The sequence below is a fragment of the Netta rufina genome (genome assembly GCF_964035555.1).
Source record: "Netta rufina genome assembly, chromosome: 2".
Lineage (NCBI taxonomy): Eukaryota > Metazoa > Chordata > Aves > Anseriformes > Anatidae > Netta > Netta rufina.
This window is the reverse complement of record NC_140124.1, coordinates 70,849,961-70,875,358: the sequence shown is the minus strand read 5'-3', so window position 1 is coordinate 70,875,358 and position 25,398 is coordinate 70,849,961. Positions and strand designations below refer to the sequence as shown.

At 41.7% G+C, this 25,398-nt stretch overlaps 1 protein-coding gene across 1 annotated transcript in view; it reads left to right on the top strand.

Annotated features, from left to right (window-relative positions):
• Positions 1-6,086, top strand: part of MARCHF11 (membrane associated ring-CH-type finger 11) — a gene marked incomplete at both ends in the record, with an annotated part of 29,954 nt that extends 23,868 nt beyond the window's left edge. The window contains one exon of the mRNA XM_084281635.1: positions 5,764-6,086. Within this exon, the coding sequence (XP_084137761.1) occupies positions 5,764-6,086 (323 nt within the window). The remainder of the gene's footprint in view (positions 1-5,763) is intronic.
• Positions 6,087-25,398: the final 19,312 nt, after the last annotated feature.

The window sequence follows — 25,398 nt, the reverse complement described above, 5'->3', positions numbered from 1 at the left end:
ACTCCAAGTGTAGAGAAAATGTGCTTCAGGTATTCTAAGCTTTTCATTTATATGGAATTCTGTTTTTTCACATAGATTCCAATTTTCAAAATCTGCTTTGGTATGCATCAGCCAATTGGAGTAACCAGTTATTTTAAATGATTTCATGTCTTTCTGTTTCTTTGGTTATTAAAACACTTGAATCAAATCAATCTAAAAGTCACTGAGTACTGAATTTATCTACAGAAGTCAACTATAGTTAGGTGTGCCTTCAGTAGATTGCTACATGAGCTAGGTGGCTGCCCTTTAAGTCAGTCAGGCTCCTGACACCTCTGGCCAGGAAGCTGAGCTAGCATGTACCTCAGACAGCTGCAGAGCATCTAGCTAATGGGCACCATGCAGGAACAAAGGATGCATAACTGGCTTCATCCACCAGATAAACTGACCAGCCTGTGAGGACCTAAATGCATCTTTTACAGTCCTATCATAAAGAAATACATGCAAACTTTTACATCACTTCCACTGAAACTGACTATAAGTAAACATATTTGAACACTGGTTTTGTAATTATGAAGTTCAGTGCTGATATGACTTAACAGCTAACTATGTATCTGGAAATTCAGAAAGTGGCTGTTTGGTAATTGTAAAATTCTGATAATACAGATTCATTCAGCCTACTCAATCTGCTTATAATTTAAAGTAATCTGCATTCTGCAGGCTTGTAAAACCAAGAATTCTTGTAACTTTTGAAAATATTTATTAACATATTCAATTTTATCTTTTTATTTCATCAATAAATGAAGGATCTTAGATGGATAGTTTTAATTTAAAATCTTTGAATAAAGTTCTCTAATAGATTAATGTAATTATTATTCATGAATTATGTAAAAACACAATAATATAAATTATGCTAATGACTTCCAAAAGGCTTTTACCATTGCACAATGCTTATGGCCAGACACAGTTCTTACTCAGTTATGTCCTCTGATCTCGTATGTATTTAGTCATCAATGACATCCTCTCAGTTCAAACTTAGTCTTACAAAGGATCTGCAAGGAGTGGATATCTATACTCCCACTAGAGTCTGTTTATTTCATTCAAAATCTGTGCATATATATGGATTTGCCTGTGCAGCACCCATTCCAAGACAAGTAAATGAGTGGTACAACCAAAATTTAGTCCAACTGCCTTCAGCTGCATCTCCTTATAGCTTTGCATTAACAATATGAAATTTTTTGGTCATTTTCAAAATGTAAATAGCTCTATTTTTTGCTATTATTTAGCTCTATATTTTGTTGTGATCATTTTAAAAGCAGTTTGCCCAAAGGTAATGACATATTCACAACCCTTTACACATTCAACTTTTTTTCTTACCTTTTTTATTTTTCTCTGGCTCCCACCTATTCTGTTCCTCTCAACCTTTTTTAGCCTTGACCTTTTCATTATCTTTATGTTTTTCTCAGCCTTACAACCCTTTTCAGCCTTAAATCCTATTTCAGCATCCTCTTCTTCTCAAAATCCAACTTTATCAGCCCCATACACTTTTTTGACTTTCGCTTCTCAGAATCTACCTTTTTCTCAGCCTCCCACCCTATTTCTCCCACTGTTTTTCTCTTATCCTTCCACACTGCTTCAGTCTCCACTTCTTCTCACACTACGACTTTTTACCTCCCAGTGTTTTATGGCTTCCAGTTATGCTCCTTATGAACCTCCACTTTTTTTGAGTCTCCCATCCCTTTGGGTCCTCCCATCCTTTTTAGGCCTCCACTTTCTTTTCAGCCTCCACTTTTTCCCAGACTCCATTTTTTTGAGCCTCTCACCCAATTTCAGCCTCTACTTTTTTTTTTTTTACCCTCTCACCTCTCTTTGGCCTCCACTTATTTATTTATTTATTGGTCTCCCACCCCTTTACAGCCTCTACATTTCATTTGGTCTCCCACCCTCTTTCACTACTAACTCTTTCTCAAGGCTTATGTTTTCTTAAACCTGCACCTTTTTTTTTCTTTCTTTCTTTTTTTTTTTTTTTTTTTCTTTTTCTCAGCTTCCCCAGCCTTTTTTGGCCTCCTAACACTTTTTGGCCCCCCACCCACTTTCAGCCTTTCAATTCTTTCTGTCCCCTCTCCCCTTTTATGTATCCAACCACTTTTTCACCCCCATGTTTTTTAAACCTTTGCATTTTTGTCAGCCTCTAATCCTTTTTTTTTTTTCTTTTCATCCTAACATGTTCTGGGCTTCCCACCCCTCTTCATATTCCATTTTTTTTCTTAACACCTACGTTTTTGTCAACATCCCACTACTTTTTGGCCTCTCACCTTTTTCAGCCTCTCACCCTTTTTCAGCCTTCACTTTTTCTCAGCTTTAGTTTCTTTGTTTGGCCCCCACCCCTGTTTTGTTCTCCTACTTCTTATTGGCCTCCCACTCCTTTTTCCGCTTGAACTTTTTCTCAGACTAGTTTTCTTTGGCCAATGAAACAATCCACTTTCAAGCCCTCTTTCAAGCCTCTTTGTCCCTGACTGCCCCAAATACTTTGCAACATTTGTGTAACTAACTCACTTAGTTGTAAAAAATGTACAGGCAGAAGTTCTTGCAGGTGTTTAACTTTAATGTTTTAACCAATTTATTGCCTTTTTTTTCCCCAATGGTTGAAGCTATTTCTAAAGTGTCTTTTACTGCCCAGTAAAAATTTTTTTATGCTTCTGAGAGTACCATTCCTAAATGACTGTAAGAGAAACTAGCGTGACAAATAAAACAGCATAAGAAGCTAATACCACACCTGAACAAAGATGTGCCCTTCTTGTACAGACATTCAGTATGAAAAGGCTCAAGTGTTTTTGTGACTTGGGATATGAAACCCTATGGACAGAGCAACAGAAAGAATTTCATAGTACTTTGCAATAAAAGAACAAAAAATGACGTCCCCATAATCCTGTTGTCTGGCTCCCATCACAATTGCTATATTTTAGAAATACGTTGCGTAGGTAAAGCCTTCTTAGAGCCTTAGCACATCTTGCCAGGTCCTTCATCCCACAGACTCGGTCCCTTGTAGATGTTACATGGACAGAACATCAGAGCAGCTAACAGCACTGAATTCTAATACTTCCTCTTCGGAACGTATAGGTCAAACAAGGTATTCTGCTGATCTGTGATTTTTTCCTCTAGGACTGTACAAATACATCCTCTGTGCTATTGAAACCATGGTATTTGGAACACGTTAGTATAATTCAAGGATTTATCTTTTTTTTTTTCTCTTCTACCCCGTTCATTGTTGTGGAACTCTTAAAAAGATTCTTTGCCAGTATCTTACACCTCCACTTTAGTGACTAACTGCATATATTCTGAGCATCAGAACTTCTCTGTAACTGGAAAATCATGTCCAGCATTTAAACCTTACCCAGATTTCCTCTTGTTTATGCCCTCAGAATTTTTAGTGCACAGTTGTTTTGTTTTTTTTCCCCTGAAAGTATCTTACAAAAGAGACAAACAAGTCCTGGCATTCTTTTGCCTCTTCTACATAGGGCTCTTTGAATATGTAGTTTTATCAGATAGGAAAGTAAGTTTTTGAAGAGACAAGTTATGAAAGCATTTTTTTTTTTTCCACCTTCAGCATTGCCAAATCTGACAGCTTTGTTTCAATCCTTGCAATATTTGCTTCTTTATTCCTTAGCTCTTTTAGAGCATATGTGAACAACAGCTTCCATTTTAAAGACAATTTCTCTTCTTTACCATTGTTGAGAAAAATCTGAAAATATAATTTCAGTAAATCCTGAAAAACTCAAAAACAGGAAAAAAGTTCTTAAAGAAACAGACCTATGACTTTTCTGTCCTAATTTTGGGGCGATACTTCTTAATCTTTAAGTGTCTCAATGATCCTTCCTCAATTGCTTCCTTCTGTGTTCTGAAATACGTTGTTTGGGTTCCAGGGCAGAGTAGGCAGGTATCAGAAATCTTTAGATTGGGGTAAATAGGTTCTCTCAATTTTGCTTCATCACAATCTTGAGGAAGATTGGACTGAAAAATAGTATGATCTAAGGACAGGTAGGGGGAAGGTACAGTTATGCTTTTGTTCCACAGGAAATCCATCAGAAAAAAAAAAAAAAAAAAAAAAAAAAAAAAAAAAAGAATCTTTGTCACAGCAATAAAACCATGGCTTATTTGGTTTGCAGATTTTGTATGTGATCAAAGGTCATTTAGCCTGTATCAGATGCTTCAATGAATTCTAGGCAACTTGAAAGGCTTGGAGGACTACTACATCTGAAATCACGTCCTTCTGCATCTTTGTGTTTATCCATCTTTCAATGTAGTGCTCTTTAAAAATGTATTAGGCTAGGCAGTGCAAATCATTGCACTTGAATCTGCAGTTTGCCTTTCATATACATTTTATTAGCACCCTTTCTGCTTGTGTCATCTTTCTTTGAATGGTTCTTTTCGTGTATCAGTTAGCCCCACTGAGAGACTCATGCTTAAATCACGATTTTGTTGTGTAGTAACAGGTAATATACAATCTCTTGTGATAAAGAACTGTAGCCTGTGACACCACAGTTGATAATAAAGATTTTGCAACATATAGAAAAATTTTAGGCAGCAAACACTCTGGACAATTAATTTATAAATGTGTTTGGGTAGGCAGACTGCTCTCCTCTCAAAGCAGAGAGTCAGAGTGAGCATATGACATTTCTCAGAACCATACATGTTGCCAGGCCTGCTGAGGAACAGAGGAAAAAAACAATAAGGCTGAAGCTCCATGAATTTCCTGAGTAAATCCATATTTAAATCACTTATGCACAAAAAATGTGCATATAAATATATATAAAAAAATGCAAATATGCATACCTATGAAAAAATTAAGAATTTCATTTAAGTAAGCAAATTGCTTGCATGCTTACGGTACGTATTAGCTATACGGAAGCTCAGAAGCAGATTGGTCTATTTAGGACTCCAGATAAATTATATTTTCCCTGAAAGGACCATCTAAAAGAATTCCTGGATCTCAACAAAAAAGGGTGATTCTTGATTTTTGTCTACTAAATTTTGAAGCAAAAGAATGCCCATCATCCTTGCCATGCTCATCATTCTTAATCATAACATGTAATTTCTTCTTGCTCTACCGAAGCAAGAAAGTCATTACTCTTGCAGCTGTTCAGGGTTGTTGTAATTCTTCCATGTTCCCAAAGTGAAATAAGACGGTGAAAACAGTTACATTTTTTGTAATGAATTCTAAAAAACACTGTTGAACAAATGTAAGACTATTACAGAAGGTCTGACTTAAAGATCTACTTAAATGAGTAAAAACATCAATAAATAGGACTTACTGTGAACAAGGATAACACCAGCATAAACAATCAATTTACAAATCTGCTGGTCAGGTTGATTTATATTGGTTTACTTAAATCTAGATACATTTTTCAGTTAGGCATGCTCAGATAATTCCAGTATTGGTCATGTTGAGCTTCCATTCAAAATAATTTTATTTCCTAATTATAATGACTAGGAAGTTTGTGTAAATTTTGGATTTTGGTTAAGTATATAATGGAAGGGTTTAAAATCGCTATAAATATCCAAGGACACTAAATACATGCATGTTCCCTTCCCTAGTCTTAAACACATGGATATTATATTGCATATGTATAATTTATTTGAATTATCAGAGTTACAAGCAATTTAATGGATTCTGGCAGTTGCCAGATTCGTTACAACATGGTATTATGAAGTTACAGCTTTATTTGCTCTCGAAATGATATTCAGTGACATTTTGTAAGAACTAATGCTTTCTTTTCTTAATTTCAGGACTTATTGTACATGAAGGTGCATCTGTTTATCGAGTGTTTAAGCGCTGGAGGGCTGTGAATCTACACTGGGATGTGTTAAATTATGATAAAGCTACAGATATAGAAGAGAGCAATCGAGGAGAATCCTCAGCAGGAAGGACATTGTGGTTACCGCTGACTGCATTTAGAAACAGAAATTTAGTTCACCCAACACAGTTAACCTCACCAAGATTTCAGTGTGGCTACGTATTGTTACATCTATTCAACCGCGTGAGGCCTCAGGAAGATTCATCAGAGGATAACGGCTCTGGGGAAGTAGTGATGAGAGTGACCTCAGTGTAATGATTACACTCACTGTGCTACACAGATAAGGATAATGTGCCCTGATGTTACAGGGCTTTGGAATGTAGCTACAATGAATGGAGAAACCATTAACACTTGAAAAAAATACACATTTTTTAAAAAAAATTAATGCTTTTTATATGATCAGCTAAATCACAAATACATTTTTTCTGAAAAAAAAAAAAAAACACCAAAAAAAAAAAAACAATCAACAAATCCTCTTGCTTTTTATATAGTCTGGTTTATTAAAGCTTTTGTCAATTTGTTACCTGAGGTGTATATGATATAGTTTAGCTCCTAGGTCTTTGAATGCTGAAGAAAGTCATTTTTAAGTAATATATATATATATATATATTTAAATGTATTTTCTTAAATTCTGGCTTTAACCCACTATTGTTATTTTTCCCACTTTCATGAGGATTAAACTGGAAAACCTCCTTTCAAAAAGAAAAAAAAAAAACAAACACGTTGACAGAAGTCAAGCATGCTTTTTTTTTAATGTCTTTATTTTGTTTCAGTTCAGGTTGATGAAAGTAAGTAAGGGATATATTGTCCCATGCTGTTAAGAGGGAAGACAAGCAGGTGTTCTAAAAATGTTAGGGAAGATGCATACTCTTCTTTTAGCTCTCCCGTGGGGATGTTGATATCAGACACGAGTGTGACACAGACAGGGGAAGAGTCTTACATTTCCTCTCAAGACTCCAAGATCTGCAGACCGCTGGAGCTGTGCCTGCGCGCAGACATAACACTGTCTTCCAAGCAGCAGTGCTGCATTCAGCAGCCTGCGAGCTTCCAGTAGTATTCTTATGATAGGACATTGTCCACCCATATTCTTTAAAATAAAGAGGAGATTACAACTTGCATTGCAACTGCTGAAATAATAAATCCTAACTGAAAATGAAGTAGAATAAATGCAGAGCCTTAATTTCGCCATGTAACAAAAGAGGATATTAAAAACAAGTCAGTATTCTTTTTTATCATGATAGCTAATCAGTGCCATGGAGTTTGCTTCTGTTTCTGTCTCATGGCAGAAATTCTAATATTCAATCAAGTAGATATTGAAATAATTTTCAAGTGAATAATTAAGTTTACCGAACATCAAGAACCCTGGCTTGCTTGCAACAGTTTGTGGTGGGTTGATGCTGGGTGGCCGCCCTCTCACTGCCCCTCTTCTGTATGATGGGGAGAAAATAAGGTGGACAGACTTGTGGGTCGAGACAGGGAGACCACTTTCCCACTACCATCATGGGCAAAACAGACTCAACTTGGGGAAAAGTAATCGCGTTTATTGCCAGCTGAAATAGAGTTGCAAGGTAAGAAACAAAGCTAAAAACTAAAACCTGTCCTTCCCAGCCCCCATTCCCCACTCCTGCGCAGGGCAGGGGGCTGGGGCCAGTCCTCGCAGCCCCCCTCAGCCTCTGCCTTCCCCAGGCTGTCCCTGAGGCGGGGCGCCGCCATCTTGGCTGCTGGGCCCAGCCGTGCCCTGTGGCGGGGCTGGCACGGGGTAGCACACCCATGGGCAGTGCTGGGCTCCCACAGCTCATACAAAGTTAAATGCTTTTGTGTTCCAAAATATATTGTAACCAATAGGTGACTAGTTCTAGACATATTTTGTGCAGTACCTGGACTACTGTGTTTGGAAAATTCCCTTTCAGGGATCAACAGGGGGGTGTTGGTATCAGTGTCAGCCTTGCCTTTGTAACATGCCCACATACCAAGACCAGACACAGGAGGCTTCTGCAACTACACTTGAAAGGAAGATAGAAAATAAACACTGGAGTGAAGAGCTCTTTGTTTATTCATAAACATTTAGCTGACGGACTCTACAGAGGACCCAGCATTCTGCATTAGTCTCACAAGCTCAAATGTACACTTACTGAATCTACAGATGAGTTACTTCTCTTTCAACAGTTAAAGGAAAAGAAGTATATCAGCTGTGATCAGCCAAATGGTATCTCAACAAAAGCCATTTAATATTCTCCATGACAGATTAACAACATTCAACTAGCAATCTCATTGAGAATGAGAACTATGAGAACTCCCTTCCATCGTAGCTTTCAAAAATTTCCCAAAGGAGGAATTTGTGGAGAAATAAGATAAGAGAAGCTATGATTGGGGAAGCTTGCTGTATCACCAGAAATTAATTATTCTTAATTACCACTTAAATGATGTCCTATTTCCCAGAAGGACTACAATTCCACATGACCAAGTAGAAATCAGAGTATCTCAAAAGCACTTTTAATACAAGGCAAATTATTAATTCCTTGCTCAATATACTTAAAAGGTTGTCTCACACCTTTTAGGTACCCATCATCTGTGAGATTTAAGGCATATTTCAGCAGTCTATTTACACTATCCTAAAAACAAAAGTATATGAAAACATTTTGTTACAAAGAGCTCTTTTCCATTCACATCCAAATAATTAGGGTGCTGGATGAAAGTGACTCACCAGAAAAGATCAATAGATCTAATTGAAGAGAGGACAAGATTTCTGTGTTCAAATGTTTGAAAGACTCGTGCCCATAACACTTTTTGTTAAACAGTTTTTGAGGGAAAATGATTCAACTAAGAGTAATGAAAATTAGCGAGTTAGAAAAACATTTAGGGCAAGTACCACAAGAACCTTTTTAATACCAAGATTTGTCATCATTAGTCATTTCTGTGGCCCAATAACTGCGTATGTCTGAGCTTACGTATTTCCATATACGGTGAGATCAGGAAATGATAAACAGCCACAGGGTTAGTATGGGCAAGACACAGCTGAAAAAAAACAATAATCTATAGATTGTACTGCAGAATGTTTTCAGTAGCAAGTGTAGCTAGCACAGGATACAAATATTTCTTCACTGACCTTGGATTTGTGCAGTACTGCAGTGCTGTAGTCACCTACATGCAAGATAAACATTCAAATCAGAACAGGTGCAGAGAGGGGGATGCAAAAGGAACAGGGACTGTATTTCACATGAGGAAATTAGAAGAGCAAGGCTTGTTCGGTTTACCAAATGTTGAGACTGAATGTTATTATTCTTAGTTATTACATTGCGAAATAAAATTTTTGGCAAAGAACAACACCAGGAAGCACAAGAACCCAGGGACACAAATAGATTGCAAATAAATTTAGCTATAATTTCAAGGTAGCTTTAAAATATTCATAGAACAAATCACAGACAACAATTCAAGCTAGAAGGGCCCAACCTCCAGTGTAAGCTCTGAGATCAGACCAGGTTGCTCTGGGGGTCCTGGGGCTCTGCAGACAGCTCCCAGGCCCATCACTTCCCCTGAAGCTGTCTCTTCTGCCAGCTGAACAAGACCTCAGCCTTCCCTCACAGGGCAAGTGCTCCAGCCTTCAGACAGCTTTGGGGCCCTTTTATGAACTTGCTCCAGTTACTTTATGCCTTTCCTGTACTGGGTTGCCCAGGGCAGTGTTGGCCATCCCTGCAGCCAGGGCATGCTGCTGGCTCATGCTTAGCTTGTCTGCCTTATCACAGAAATGCTCCCAGCTGGGCTCCAGCCTTTATGCTTGCAACAGAGCTTCCTGGCCTGCAGCTGCACTTGATATTTGCCGTTGATTAATTTCATGAAGTGCCTGCTGGTTTATACCTCCGGCCTGGCTAGGTCCCTCTGGGCAGCCGCCCTGACCTGATTGTGTGTCACAGCAATCAGAAGTCATCTTCAAACTCAATAACAGCAGGGTCTGTCTCTTCTTGCTGATCTCTGATAAAGAGAGGCTGTCACATGGGACAGGGCCCAGCACAGACCCTTGATTTATTCCATTTATAATTGGCTTACAGACAGTGTAGGTCCCATTAACCACCACCTTCTGGACCTGAACAGCCAACCAACTTTTTTGCTATCCAGTTGTTCAACAATTCAGAGCATAATGTCCTGACTGAAAGAAGCTGATTTGGGCAGACAGTTTTGAAAACCTTGCTGGGGTTGAAGCAAATTATATCCACTATTTTCCTCTTAACCACAAATGCAGTCTTTCAAACACACAAAGCAAACAAGTAGGTCAGGCATGATTTACCCTTGGTAAAGCCATGGTAAAGGTCATTTTGGTCTACGTGGTAAAGGTCACTGTTCCCAGTAACCTTCCTTTTTCTGCATAGTACCAGAAATGGGCTCTAAGAGGACTTGATCTATAATTTCTCCAGGGACCAAAGTGAAGAGAACCAGCCTTTAGGTTCCCGTGTTGTCCTCTGGGCTGTTGTCAAAGATGGGTGTGACATTTGCTGCTCTGTCCAATCACCAGGGACCTCTCTGATCTCCATGAGATCTTGCACATAATCCCTGCCTCAGTCTACAAGAACTGCCAGTCATTCCTCACCTCTCTGAGCCCCTTCACTCAGCCTCAAGGCCTGTGAGACCCCACGCCTGGGCTCTGTGATTCTCCTCCCTCCCCTCAGGATTGTCACCTTCAGTATTTCACGCTTACCATGGCCCAGGCTGACACAGATCACATCTCCCCCACCTCAGCAGAGACAGCACATCCCTTGGTGGCCCAACCATTTTCTGTCAAGTTGCCCGAGAAGTCTCCAGGACTGCACGTACGTGCCTGGCCGTGCTGCCCTTCCAGCAGGGAAGGTTCACGGAGCCCAGAAGCACCAGACTCTGCCATCTTCCAACTTCCTTGAGGGGTTTAAGGAAGGCTTTATCCACTCCTTACCCAGACCCCGAGTCTGGTAACATGCCCCCCACACACTGTCCTCCCTGTTGGGCCTGACCCACGACCTCTCACCAGAACCTCGTCCATGCCACAGGAGAGCTCTGCACATCCCAGCTGCTCCTTCACACCAAGGGCGCTCCTCCTCCTCTTTCTCCCTGTCTGTGTCTTCTGTCAGTGCCACAGTGAGCTACTGGAAGAGCATCCCAATAAAAACAGTGACAACAAAACATCTGATCTGTTTCAGAGGGAGTTGGATGAGTTTATGAAGGTAATTAAAATGTTATCACTTGTGGTGGCAGCAGATTGGAATTCATTCCATTCCCTTTCTATGCTCATTTCTATGTAGAACAAATGCATGCATCCCCCCTTCTGAAGAATTTCAAGTCTCATCTGAACTAAGCTTATATGAAATTAATCAAGTTATGGAAAAATCATATATTTAAAGGGCACTGAGAAACACTTTTTCATACAACCACAGAAGCAGATTACAGAGTTGGGTGAGGTTCTCTGAAGTTCCAGAGAGCCCTGCCAGGACCATGCTCCAGAGTAACACTGGAAATAAACCTCACATACAGCATATATTTCAGTCACTATCCCGTCTGAATATTGAAACTGCAAGTGGAAGAGAACCAAGGAGCATTACAAACTGAAGGTTTTGCACCACCCACCTCAAAGTCAGTTTTCCATTTGCCTTGCAGTGATCCCCACTGGCAGCACAACAACGAGCTACTGTCAGTGTAAGGGCAGCTTCTGAGTTTCTGTTGGGACGCTCTAGAAACAGCAAGACTTCTGCTTGAAATGGCCTGTGCATTCATATCAACTTCAAAGTGAGAAGGAATCAGATTTGGCTCATTGAAGAATAACAGTGTTTTCTGCTTAAACTAAAGGTGACTATCCAAAAAAATGTACGTGGTGAAGCACAGTCATCCAAGGCTCTCAAGAACAGGGTCATTTCCAGTCAATGCTACACATAGAAGATTTTGAAATAGTTATAGGAAAAAAAAAAAAAAAAAAAAAAGTTTATAACAATCAGATTACTATTAGGGGCATATAGTGTAGGGAGTCAAATTCAGCAGAGGTCCCTGGACTAGACACATGCAAGAACACTTCTTGAACATAAAAAACAATAAAAAGCCAGTTTTTACTTTAAAAATATAGAAACGATTATATGAAATAAAGTTGTTTCATAAACAGTTTTCTGACCAGAGAAAACTAATCTGATAGGAGCTGTACCAAGTAGCTCCCTGTTTCACATTATTTTTATTTTTTTTTTGACTCAGTTCATATGGTACCATCGAAACCAACACGATTACTAAGCAAAATGGCATGAGCTACTGAAGAATTGCATTGCAGCATGGACTAGACTGCAACAGCAACTTTGAGAAAAGAATATATGCAATTTGGTTGTTGTCATTTGGTTAACTTTTAATACTAGGTGCTGGATAATGTTGTTATCTACAGAATATGTTAGCTTATCACAACTCTATTCTGTAAATGAAATATCCATGGGATGATTACCAATATTAAGATCTACCTCAAAACAATCTTGGAGTAGCACAGGACAAAACAAGCTGGTGCCACTATATGAAGGAAAGTAATCTTTTCACAATAAATAAAAAGATAAATAAATAAAATAAATTAGAAAAACTCATAGAAAAGTACCCTCTAAAACCTTGACAGGTATTTTAAAGATAATTCAAGATTTCTACAGGAGTAAATTTGAAAAATTAGTTAGCATCTGTCAGACCTCTGACCCCAATAATTATGTTTTAACAAACATTACAATTTTCTAATGCTTGAAAAATATGAACTGTTAGGAAGTTTTCTGGAGAGAATTGAAGGTACTCTTTAAACCATTTCATCTTCTTTGTTTGCCTTACATAAAATAATTCATTTTCATATGCCTTGTAACAATTTCAAAATCCCCAGTGAGCTGCCATTTTTCAGAATTACCTCTCAGCTATTATCTAAGAAATAAAGCCATCTCTAGGGCTGAATTACTACCTTAGAGAGGATACCAGAGAAATCTTTAAAAACTGGTAAAACTTGTATTTCATTTTCTTAAAATCAAAGATTAGGTTTCAGATCTTTCCGCATTCAGAAATTCATCAGCTGGATACTGTCTGTTCTCCTGGATTTAAGAGAGATTTATGACGTGCTGCAGAATGCAACCACAATCTGAGTTAAAGGTGATGCATATATTAAAACTAATCACGTGGCAAAAAAAAAAAAAAAAAAAAAAATTAAAAATTAAAAAGGAAACACTGGGAGACAGGCCCCTGAGAAGCATAAATACCTTTCAAAGATCACCCACAGATAATGGAAAAAGAGCAGTCAGTAGCATAATTTTTTCCTGCTGTGGCCACTCAGCTATCCTGCAGGCATGTAGAAACCCATGATCAGCCTCCTCCTTAACGTGTTCTCGCCTGACAGACTGAACCTCTCCTTTTCCCTGGGTCTCAGCCCGTACCAACTCTAGCCAAAGTTGACCCCAACTTGTTTCCATTCACTCCCTTTGCTCAGAAGACTAGCAGCTTGACGGGCTGTCCTTTGAAGGATAAAAGACATATCAGCTGCCTGAACATTTGTAAAAGCCTCATGAAATGACATACTCAGCGTGAAGCAGCCGACTGGAGCCAAACACAGAACCTGTCTCAACACCAGTTGAAACAACACAAGCTGCATTGGGACAGGTCCACCCTGGCGAGCCTGTTGGTGCCATCTGAGCACCAGGGCTCGGAACTGGCCACAGGCAGAGACCAGAAATGCCACCACGGCTGCTGCCGCAGAAGAGTTAAGGTGAATGGAAGGGGCTCAGACAGTGGTTTCTTGGTGGCCAGGAGAACTTCCTGCAGGTTTCAGACTCCCTTCCTGGCCCAAAACCTCACTTGATCCTACACAGGAGGCTGGAAGAGAAACAGTCAAACTGGTGAAAGCAAAAATTATGTTGAATAACATTAATCCATAGGTCCCATTTTCTAGGCCTTGCTACTGCTGCTTGCCAAGAAAAAAAATTACTTTTCCCCTCCCTTCTTTGCATCTTTTGCCTTGCCAGATTTGAAATAGGAGGAATGAAAAATGCAGCCAAAACCAGGGAACTTTGTTTTTCCAAGGGAGCATATCAAAGTTACCACACGCTCCTCGTCCAGGCTTTGCTGGAACTCGGCACGCTGAACCGGAGCAGCCAGCTCTTTAAAGAGGGGAAACTGGACGCTGCTGTGGGAGACGAACGAGATGTGAGCGGTGACCCCCTTCCCACGCCCCCGTAGCACGACTTCACCTAAGGCAGCCCTTTCTGGTAGCTGCCTGGGAGCTGACCCAGTCCTTGGGAAGCCTCAGAGGGCTCCGGGGCTGGCTCTGACTCTGCTCTCCATTGCAGGCAACGGCCTCCTGTAACTCTTCACCTGCGTGCCTGCAGCAGGTCACAGATTTTATTTTATTTTATTTCCCTTTTCAGTAATGCAACCAGTCAAAGCGAGTAAAGCTAGAGTCCCACATAGGAACAAAAATTCAGCACCAGATGCATTTTTCCTATCAGGGAGCATCCCTGAATGTAACTCCTCCATCTCTCTTATAAAGAAAGCAATTCGATCCAGAAGATGTCCAAACAGTGTTGACAGAAGGTGTTTTGCCCACTCACATACAGCTTCCCAACCTGTGCAGTGAGTCCCTGATCACAGTAGACAAAGAAATCTATCATCCAGACGCAGCCCGGCTCCGTCTGGGTAGTGTTACTTGTTAGACTTTGCTGTTCCTCGTCCCACGGAGATTCAGATTGTATTAATGAACTTTAGAAAAGAATCTACAGAAGCTTTTACACTTTGAAATGGAAACTTTTCTGTGCATGGGCAGATACTTGCAGCATATTTCAAGCCGGCGCCTCACATTCAGCGTGCACAGGGCAGGGTGTTTGTTCCAGCAAAACACATCTGGGCTATCGCTCTCTGCGGGACATTAAGGTAATTAATCAACATTCCAGTTTGCCACTAATGACGATTTGGCATTTGCCCATGAAACAGGAGTTTCCAGGAGACCTGCTCAACATTTATCCTCACATCAAGTGTTTACCACCTTCATAGGACATTAATTTGGGGTTTACATATTTAATAAAACACATTTATTCCCATGGAGAAAAGTATGCCTCACGTTGTTTGTCAATTAACCCCACCCTTCTTTAAATGCAAACACAATCCCATATTAAGTAACAGCCCTTAATGACTGATCCACTATTTCCAGTCATTCATAAGGATAAGTTAGTTTTCCTGTCTCCTTCACAAATTCTTTGTGTGTGTGTAACAGTTTCTAATCCATCACCCCCAAAAAAATAGAGGCACACCATGCCTTACACGCATTGGTGTATAATTTGCACAGTAAGACAGCTTTACACTCCATTTAGTTTCATCATTTAGGTGAAACTAGCATTCAGATCTTGAGCCTTCACCTTGTTGCTGGAGGGGGGAGAGTTCAGACAGACCCTTCCCAAGAGTCAGCCAGGCTGGCTAAACGCTGCAGTTAAGGACCTGCAAGTCAGGAGCCTCCCATCCTTCCCCAAAGGCATGGGCTCTGCTCATGCCACCTCAACCTCAAGAGCTGAGACACATCCTGACCTTCAAAAGCCATCAGAGCCCAGCAATTCTCCTCTCATCTGCACACAAAACTCGACAATCCATTACACAGTTTAGCAGAACAGCCCTTAATTTGTTTGCCATTTTGTTCTGCCCTTCCCTTTCCATCAACACACCCCATCTTGCCCCAAGGTGGAAAAATAGAGTGGCCACAGCAGAAGGAAAAAGGAAAGCTACTTGTAACCAAATTTTCTGGAGATTTTCTGTCTCTGGTTCTGAAGCTGTTTGCTACACTGCGCTTCAGCAGCACAGCAGAGTTGCGATGGCTTGAGTGCTGCATGCTTTTACCGCTGTGGCCCGTGAACTCAAAACCTCTCCTTGAGGATGATGCTCCTCAGCAGAGGGACTGCATGTAAAGCCCAGCCCTGAGCACTTCGCTGGATCTGTTTGCACCATCGCCTTGCAGGAAGGACAGGCTATGCTCTCTGGCAGTGGGTGATTGCTTCTCACCTCCTTTTAGTGACTCTAAGGGAGAGGCAGGGGACAGCGGGGGGACCTGAAGTAATCCTAGCAGATGCCACCTCAGACAAGGCTGCAGTAGACTGGGATCACTCCCAGTCTGAAAATGCTGAAACACATGGAATTACCAAACGGAGAGACCTCTGGGTACTCAGCATAGCTATATACATATGTACGTACACACACACACACACGTGTATGGATTGTCTTTTACCATTCACTGACCGCTTTTGCTCGAGTCCAGGGGAAATTTTACCCCCACGGAGAAAATCCTGGCAAGAGCAAAAGGCATTCCTGCGTGCAGGAATTGTTTCCCTTAAAAGACATCCTCCAGCTGTCTGAAATGGAAAAATTAATTTATCTTCCACTCCTCCTTTATTGAATGAAAAATGTGCAAGAAGGCAGGAACAAGCCTCTTTCAGCGACCCATGGGAGGACATGAATACTTCCATTGTTTGAGGATCCTTGATTACCAGGAAAAGGGCTGAAGGGGGCAGATCCTGATGAACCTAGCAGACAGCCCTGCTTGACACCCTACCTACCTACCTCTTAACCTTGGGCTCAGCTCCTCCCTATCTGCAATGAGATCGGAGAGCTTCTCCCGAGGAGCTCCATGCCACTGCCTTACCGCACGTGGGTACACGGTGCTCCCATCCTTCTCTCTGGGCACGAAATGCAAGAAATTAATTCTCCTGGCATTTTTAATAGCTCTTACCTTAAGTGAAGGAAAGCTTCAGCAGCTTCCTCCACCCCCAGTGGTAACGTTTGCAAGAACATACATTTTGGCACCACTGGCTGCACTCATATGTCCAAGCTGTGATGCTGTTCCATGCTGACTGCAAATCTCATAGAATAAGGACCTTAGCTGATACAGCTCAAATCAAATTAAGCGTTACTGAGGTAAAATAGATTAAAACTAATAATAAAATTCTTCCTAGGCAGCTATGGGAGGTGTGGAGAGGAGGGATGGGAGCAGTGCATGAGGAGCCCCCCTGTGCAGGAGGTGGCTTGAAGAAGGTGGGCCCAAGTGGTGGTGGTAGGCAGTGGGTGCTCCATGGCACAGAGGACAGTGAAAAACCTGGCCTGAGACCTGGGGAAATGTCCTTCCTGACCCTAGAGGGGTGACAGGGCTTTACACTGTGCATGAGGGCAGAAGTGGCCACTGGGTCTCCTGAGGGTGGCCTGTGTGTGAGGAGGATCAGGAGAAATGTGGGCTCAAGCCAAACATCTCCTGACCATTCATGCAGCCTTGGCTTACAAAGCAGCCATCACTTTAACAGGGTCTATTTATTTACGCTGTAATTAATGATCTTTCTTTGGGGGGGAGGCACTGCTATGATCTGAGGTTGCAGTTTTGATTCTGAGAACTATGATTTTCTATCTGCATGCATTGCACTTCATACATCACGTTATGTTTTACAAGTGTTTCTCTCTCTTTTTTTCCAGTGTATTGTCCTTACGTTTCTCCTCTTATTATTTCTCCACTACAGCCCACAAGCAGCTTCCTAACAACCAGCCTTCCCCTTCCCTTCCCTCAGCCTATTTTAACCCTTCTGTTACTCAGATTGATCCCAGACAGGGTGGCTGCCAGCCCTGGCCTACGGGTGCTGCTCTGCCCAACACAGCTGAGACGACAGATTTCAGATTTTAGCACGGCAGCTTACAGCCCCTGAGTGCTCTCCCACAGCCATTAACCTTCCCCTCCTTGCCAGCCCTGGATGGCAGGGAGCTGCCTGGCCCACATCCATCTGCTGTGGTCTCAGGGTCTGTAGGAAGATATTAGGTCTTAAGACTAACTCTTGAGCCTCATCTGTGGTGAAGGTAACCTGATTTGTGCATAATGAGCTTTGAGAGAGTCTGCTGATTATCTCAGGTACCTACATACTGCCCTGATAGGTAGTTAAGTCCTTCCTGTCATTTTAACACCAGTCTAAAACATTTCTGTACAGCCATCATGCAAGGGATGCGAGTCACTTCACTCTTTGCCAGGGAGGCCCCACTGCTGCTGAACATGCTGAGAGTTGCACAGATCTCAAACAACACAGCAAAGCTTACACGTAACTCCCACCACAAACTGCAGGTTGCTGTTCCTCTCCCTCCCTCCCTCCCTCCCTCCCTCCCTCCCACATTGGGCTGGCTGCAGTAAATGCCCTCAGAGTCTCCCTGCCAGATTGAGCACGACAGGAAACACAGTGAAGGACGAGACACCCAGCAGCTCCATCATTATTGCACTCCTCCATGCCATGGGAGGCTGGGATTCAATCCTTTCTTAAACTGGCAAGTCTTGAACATGCTGCAAAGCTTTCCCTTTTTGCTCTGGAGGTCGCGAGGCCATAAGGAGGATGTGTGCAAATAGTGCAGCTACCAGTATTCAGCCACAAAAACCAAGCCTATGTGTGTCATGAATCTTTGTAACAACTTGTTTATTGCAAAAGAATTGTTTCAAGGATTTTTCAAATCATTGCTACCTTCACACTGTGTAAAACTCTTGCTTGTCTCTTGCTGAGTATATCAGAAAGGAAATGAAGCTTTGCTAAGCATTCCACTGTAAAAGATTTTTCCACGGCAAACAAATGCAAGCTACCGAATCACACCCCTTTATAAACCAGAAATCCATTTTGAGGTGAGGTTTTCAAAGAAGAATCAGATTACAAACCTGATTTGCTGTCTGGCCCTAGCTCTCCATCCTGTAGCACATATTAAAACACAGAGTTACCTGTAAAACACGGCTTTTTCCATATCAATGGGACACCCATTTCTTTTGAGTAGGATATAAGGCAGCCCACATAAGAAAGCTTCCGAACTTGAAAGTTTCTCAGTCCTTTATAGTTGCATTTTGTATTTCTGTATTGACTTCCCCCTCTCCTTTCCGATTTTCTTTGTTTCCTCTTGTTATATGACAAAATAAATCCTTTGGAAGGCAGGGCAATTCATCTTCTAGACTAGTTGTAATTCAGTTTTTGTCTTCTGATGGCTTCTTTACCTACAATTTATTTGAAACTGAGGACCGTGTGCTAACCACATGGTGAATAATATTTCCTACATATCTTTCTAGATAAGAACATTACCCAGAGGAGCCACATTATTGATTCTGGGTATTTATAGAAATTGTTATAAAGATTCCCAGATGTCAACACCATGGAGCTGGAAACCACTTCTAAAAGCAGCGCCTGAGTGAAAAATACATTGACAGTAGATGGATTAAAATAGACACTTGGAATAATCAGCACACCCAGTTTTAGAAGATGTATATTTTGGTGAAGTGAAATATTAATATTTAAGTGTACTATAGAGCATCTTCTTGATTACTTCACTACGTACAAAGAATTGGACAGTTTTAGAGATGGCATCCCCATTTCCACCTAGAACTCTTGTCTTCAAAATTGTCACATGTACAGTTTTCATCATGGTCCATAATACAGCTTACCCAACACCTTCAGGATATGATGCAAGAAAGCATGTGAAATTTCTTAGGCCTGTAGTGCGCATGATCTTACCTGCTAGCCATGCGAAAAAAAAACAAAACCTTGATCACATGAGGGACCAACAGGAGCCTCTTGGTTATCCTCACCTGAACTCAGAAACTTCCACCACTTTCAAATACATGAATCAGTTGAAAGGAAGCAGAAGTTTATTGAGGGGATGGGGGATTTTTATCAGTGCCAGCCTTTCCTTGGAAAAATACAAGGATGCCTTTTCTGGTTTTCATTCGTTTTGGTTGCAATTCGTTTCAGAAATACTTTTCATTCATATTCAAAGATTATTTGATGCCCATCACCTGATGACTCTTTAAAGTATATATGGTTTCATTCTTAAGTTTCCTCTAAGGTTTGTAATTGAATATTTACAAACTAACAACAAAACAAGTATGCTGAGGGTGTGAACTAGTTGAAGAAGTTACAAATAAAGCCCAAAGTCTCTTCAGCTCTGCTGGTAAGTGGCCAAGGCAGTTCAGGGAAAACAAAGCTATTGATGGAAAGGGACACTGGCAAACAGGAACAGAGGCTTTCATCCCAGCTTCACTGATGACTTCTCACTCACTTTGCTTCTCTATGCCTGAATCCCCCTCAAGCTTTACGGACTTTGATTAAATTTTAGATTCTTAGACTTTTCTTATTTGAAAACACAGCTTCCTCACTGTGCACATAGAGCATATCACAAGGGGCCTCTGCTCTCCAGTAGGGCTTTTTAAAGCCTACCTGCATCTAACAGTGTAATTCAGCAGCAGTCAGTGCGGCCCCAGCACTCAGAGGAGCCGGCCATGGGAGAGAGCAGGAGTTCAGACCGACTGCTCTCCCACGTGTCTCAGAAATGGAGGCAGAGAAACGCAAAGCCACATGTGCCAGGTGGCTGAGCTAATAGGACGGCTTGGCAATGGAGTTCTGGCTCAAATCTCAAGCTTCTAGACTGCTAGAGTCAACCCAAGACCTTCTATTCATCCTAAAAACTGCGTAAAATGAAGTTATTCCCCTGTTATATATACAGTAACTGTAGCTGTATACAAAGTCCTAAAAAGAAAATACGAAGCCAATGGTTGTGACTTTGAAGCCAGCTTCAGTGAGGTAAATTTTATACATACAGGCCTATAAGTATAGGCATTTTTATAGAGCCTTCTTTTATAAATCAAAATAAGTGTTTCTGAAAAACAGTCATCCTGATTTTACACAGAAATTTAAGAGCCTGTAGCATTTTAGCTTTTGCTACCCTGGGCCTCTGTGCTTACAAGAAGCATCTTTCAAACCGGGCTGTCAGTTGCTCTTTGGGATTTTTGTTTTTTCCTTTTGTCCTGTTCAACTTGAATTCTCAAGTGGTTTCCCAACGACAAAACAGTTTTACTTAGCCAAAGTGGAGGACGGCCAAAATATCCAGATAAAGAGATTTTCAGATGAGCTAGGGGAAGTTCATTATGCTGAAGGTACGTCATTATTTTCAGTAGCGTTTGGTAATGCGGAACAGGCAGTAGGTGATTATTAATCATAGGAACATTAGCACTTTGGCTCCTCTCTGCAACCTTTCATCCTCTTGTAGAAGCTTCCTCTGCAAAACTGAAGTGTGTGATGCTGCTCAGGAACACAAAAGCAAGCAGAAACACTATTTTAACCCACAGCACTGGGTACTACAACCCACAGAGCAGAAGTGCGCTATGATCAAGTATTTTTCTGCTTGCATAAAAGAGAAACCATCCTCACTTACTGATATATATAATAAAAACAAATACTGTGGGGAGGGATTATGGACACACTGGAGGAAGGGATGTGCCAGTGGATTACTTGCACAAGGTCTGCACCCATGTGAGTGGAAATCAGAGCTTTGATACAAATACTTCTACCTCTTTTAGCAGCTTTATGGCACAGTATTTGCAATGAGTTAAAAGATAACACTATGAGAACAATAACTTTCTTTCCTGCAGGGTTATATGAAATGTAACCTTAGTCTAACCTGCAAGATAGATAAATAAACCTTGATGATATCTGGAAAATGGAATAGCTGATCTGCATGCTGTTATTTAAAGGAGAAGTTAGGGCAGAAGAGAGAAATATTGCATAGGAGACACTACTTCCCTCCCTCCCCAAAGAGCCTTTATGAAATCACAGGGAATTTAAATGCAAGGTTTATTTGAAGAGGACTAACACAGTAATTGAGCCATGGATACCCGAGCTTAGAGCCACTCTCTGCTTCTGAACATGCCAAAAAGGAGACAAAATCATTGTACTCCAAATTCCTCTGTGTGCACCACAAAACCAGCAGTTAACGGTGAACTGGTGTTTTTGGAGGAAGCTAAAGGATTAAAACAAATGAACCTAGAAGATCATAACGGTGGCATGAGTGAAAAATGAAAAATGACTTTTGGTGGTGATAAGCAGGGCACAGCTGTAGCTTATTTAACCCAGAAAATGCTCCTTTCTGTTGTTCCTGGTAAAAACCGTGTCAACCAGCTCCAAACCAGTCGTCAGAGAGAGCATCAGTTTTCCCTGTTGCAATGAGCTCAGCGGATCTTAGCAACTGCTGTAAAAGTCCATCTTCCTGCATGCCAGCCACTTTGGGACAGCAAAAATCATATGCTACATCAAACATAAGGTATTTTTTAGGCTGTTTCAACCTACTAACATTAATTACCTAGAAGTCAAAATTATTAGACCGAAACCATAACTGTTTCTCTGGCGTTGAAGTTAGTGTGCTGCTGCCTTCCTCCCTTTTCCGCAGAGGTCAGCTGCTTTAAATTGACATTTGAGGACTATGTAACATAAATATGAGCCTCACTACAGGTAATAGGGGAATAGGTAAGATCCCACAAAGGAGCTCTCTTTGCTGACATTACTTCCAAGCTAAAGTTCAGTCTTTGCAGTCCACCAGCGGATCAGGTTACTTGATGATCATGGAGTTTTCATAAAGTCTGGACTGGGATCCCACTGTATATGCACACATTTGTTTATCCCTGATACCTGAGTAAAATCCAACCTCAGCGAACCACAATAACCCCTGCATTCCTGGGCCGTTTTGTCTGAAGAGAAGAACTAGATGGCTACGGGCAAGGAGAACAATCCTAGGAACAGCAACATGAAGCAGCACCAGATGAGCTGGTCCATAAAGTAAAATAGAGCACATGTGTGCAGGGCTGCTGCTTGATAAAGGGGATGAAACTGAATGTCTGGGATTCAGACTCTCACATCACAGCAGGATTATCTCAGCTGAGAGAAAGAGTTTGTTCTCCCCCACTAAAAAATAGCGGAGGAATAAAGTTTTGGTCCTTTTCACATTCAGTTGACAGGTTTGTCTGTGCTCTGCAGGTGAAGAAAAGAGTGACGAGCACTGATGCAAACACCTCCAAGGAACCGGCTGCCCGCTCCCTCTCCCCACACCCTGGAGAGCATCAATAGCCACGTGCAAAGTGATATCCAATTTGTCTGATAAGTGTTTTCTCCTCTAGAGCCAGATGTAATTGAATATTGGGTGCATAAGCAATTCTACTACCTAAATTGCCTGTAATTTGTTCTTAAAAAAGAACATCCACTCGATTCCGCTGCCGTGCGGTGCCCTGTTCAAGTCAGGTTAATTAAAGCAGTGCCATTAGCTGCACAGGAAGGCATTTTCAGTATAAGCAGGGCAGTGAGATCTGGGCCTTACACCTTCCTGGGATGACTGTGTAGAAACATGAGGCAGAGGTAAAACAAAAATATAAATAAATAATAAAAAATAAACAAGTGCTGCCCATCACAAGGCAATTAACACTCCTCTGCTGTGATCAAGCTTAGCTTGACAGCCAGCCAGCCTCACGGTAACGCTCATCACAATAAAAGCAGGGCAATTAATCAGACCACTGCAAGGACGAAAAGTTAGCAGTGCTGAAAGCAAGCAAAGGAAACCTTCCTGTATTACAATACGTGGTTTTCTTCCCTAGGGAACTTTTGTGATACCTATTATGGAAATGTTTACCTCAGGAACACTGCGGGGGAAACGGTGCAGTGACCGCTGCTCATGGCGACAGCGTGGATGTTTCACAACATAAGCAGTCGTCTGTACAGAGGGATAGATAGCAGTTACAGTCTTCCCTACCTCTTGTGAGTCTCAACAAAACTTAGAACAGAGAGGAATATACTGTGCAATTCAGAAACTGACATACTGCATCACAGATAAACCTTTCCTTATTAAAAGTCGGGGGGAATTGGATGTGGCTAATAATTAGCAGACACCTTTTGGTCAGCTGTAGTAATCCCCAGAGTTAAAAGGATTGGTGTCAAGGCACAAGAGCTTCCTTCTAATCCTTCACACAAAAATATACCACTTTTCTGCCTTAACCATGGCTTCTTACCAACTCCTCTCAATATCAGCAACACCATTACGGTATAGAAACGGAAGACAAATCCTTGTGAAACAAAGACTTGGGAAGGCCAGGTTCAACATCCAGCCCCTGGGCAAGCAACCAGCACACTCAGAGAAATACCTGGGTAGGAACAAACCATGTGCTGAGACCTTTGGTGCTGCACAGCTGGAGGCCAAACACGATTCAGCTCCTCCACAGATGGCTGCGGTTCTGCTCCGCTGCTGACAAAGCGTTGACAGCATCACTAGGCTGGAGAGAGAGCACCCGTGAGGAAGAAGAGCAGCACAGCTCCCAGCAAGGGGATGTAGGAGGGGAGCAAGCTGGTGATTTCACAGCTGATTTGGCATCTGCCTAGCGGGTGATCCTTCTCAGCTGGCACAGCCCTGGGTAAGAGAGGGTGTGTTTTGAAAATTGAGCACCCTGCATGTATTCAGTCGATCATGGTTTTGTTTGTTTGTTTTTGTTTTGTTTTTGTCTGTGGCTACAAGGATATTTCCTTCCTTGTCAGTTTATTTATTTATTTATTTTTCTTCTGCAGAAAACATACACAGCCCCAGACAGAGCAAGTTTACAGTGGTGGTCGTGTTTCATCCAGAGCCACTGGGCCTGGGGTCCATGCTAAGCAAGTCACCAAGCTGTGGGAGGATTCTCATGTGATGGGATGACTCTTACACATATGTAGCCTCCAAGGCCCAAAGGAATTATTTTCACAAGCCTCATGGATATCCTGCAAAGGCCATAATGCAAAATGCAGTTCCATGTGTGGGGACCTTGAATAAAACCTCCTCTTTTATTAACATGTAACTGAGCTTGGACCTTGGAAAGAAAAACAAAAAATGCCATTAGGCCCATCCAGCATGGTAGGACGCAGGAAACGTCACTAGGTGATGACAGAAATGATAGACAACATCTATGGAGAGGAGGTCTCTGTCACAGAAATAAATCTCCATCATTTTCACAAGGGCAAGGCAGACCCCAGCTGTCAGTGAGCCACATTTCTCCCTCGCTAAACCAAGACATTGCACCGAGCCCTACCTAAATTCAGAAGACGGCAGCTCACAGACAAATTACATTAGGTAATAAATAATAACAATAAAATGAACAGGTAGCTGCCTGATTATTATGGGGAAGAGCTGTGAGGAATCACTCATCCTGCTAGGTGTTTCCAGGAGGCTTTTCCCCTCTTGGTACCAAGCCGTGGCATCGCCTCGGGGAGGACTTCAGTCCTTTTCCCTTAGGCGGAGCTCTTGCCCAGCGCAGCAGCCGCGCAGCCCCCGAGGAGGCTTGCTGGACGGCTCCAGCAGCCAAGGCAGAGCCAGGCTTCAGCTGTTCCTGCTGTCAGTCTTATCAGATTGTGATTTTTCACTCCGGGAGATTTATATTAAATGAGCTGGTTTTATTAGCAAATTCCAGGCGAAGCCAGGGTAGTTGGAAAGTGCAGACTGAGCCCGACAGCTCGCTGCTGACCTGGTAGGGGATCAGGATCACAGCGGGAGTTGAAAAGATATTAAATACGTGTAAGCAGAGTTGTCAAGTAACCATGGGTTTTGCCAGGAAAGGATTACGGTCTACAGGAACCTGTAAAACCTTACGGAGTTTTGATCCAATTTCCTAGCGTTGCTTCTGACTATCAGGACGATTAGCCACTGACCTTCCTGTAAGACTCATTTATAGATGTTCAAATACTTGCAAAAGTGAGTTATGCCTCACAGGCTGCCATCTACACAAGAGGAGTGGAGA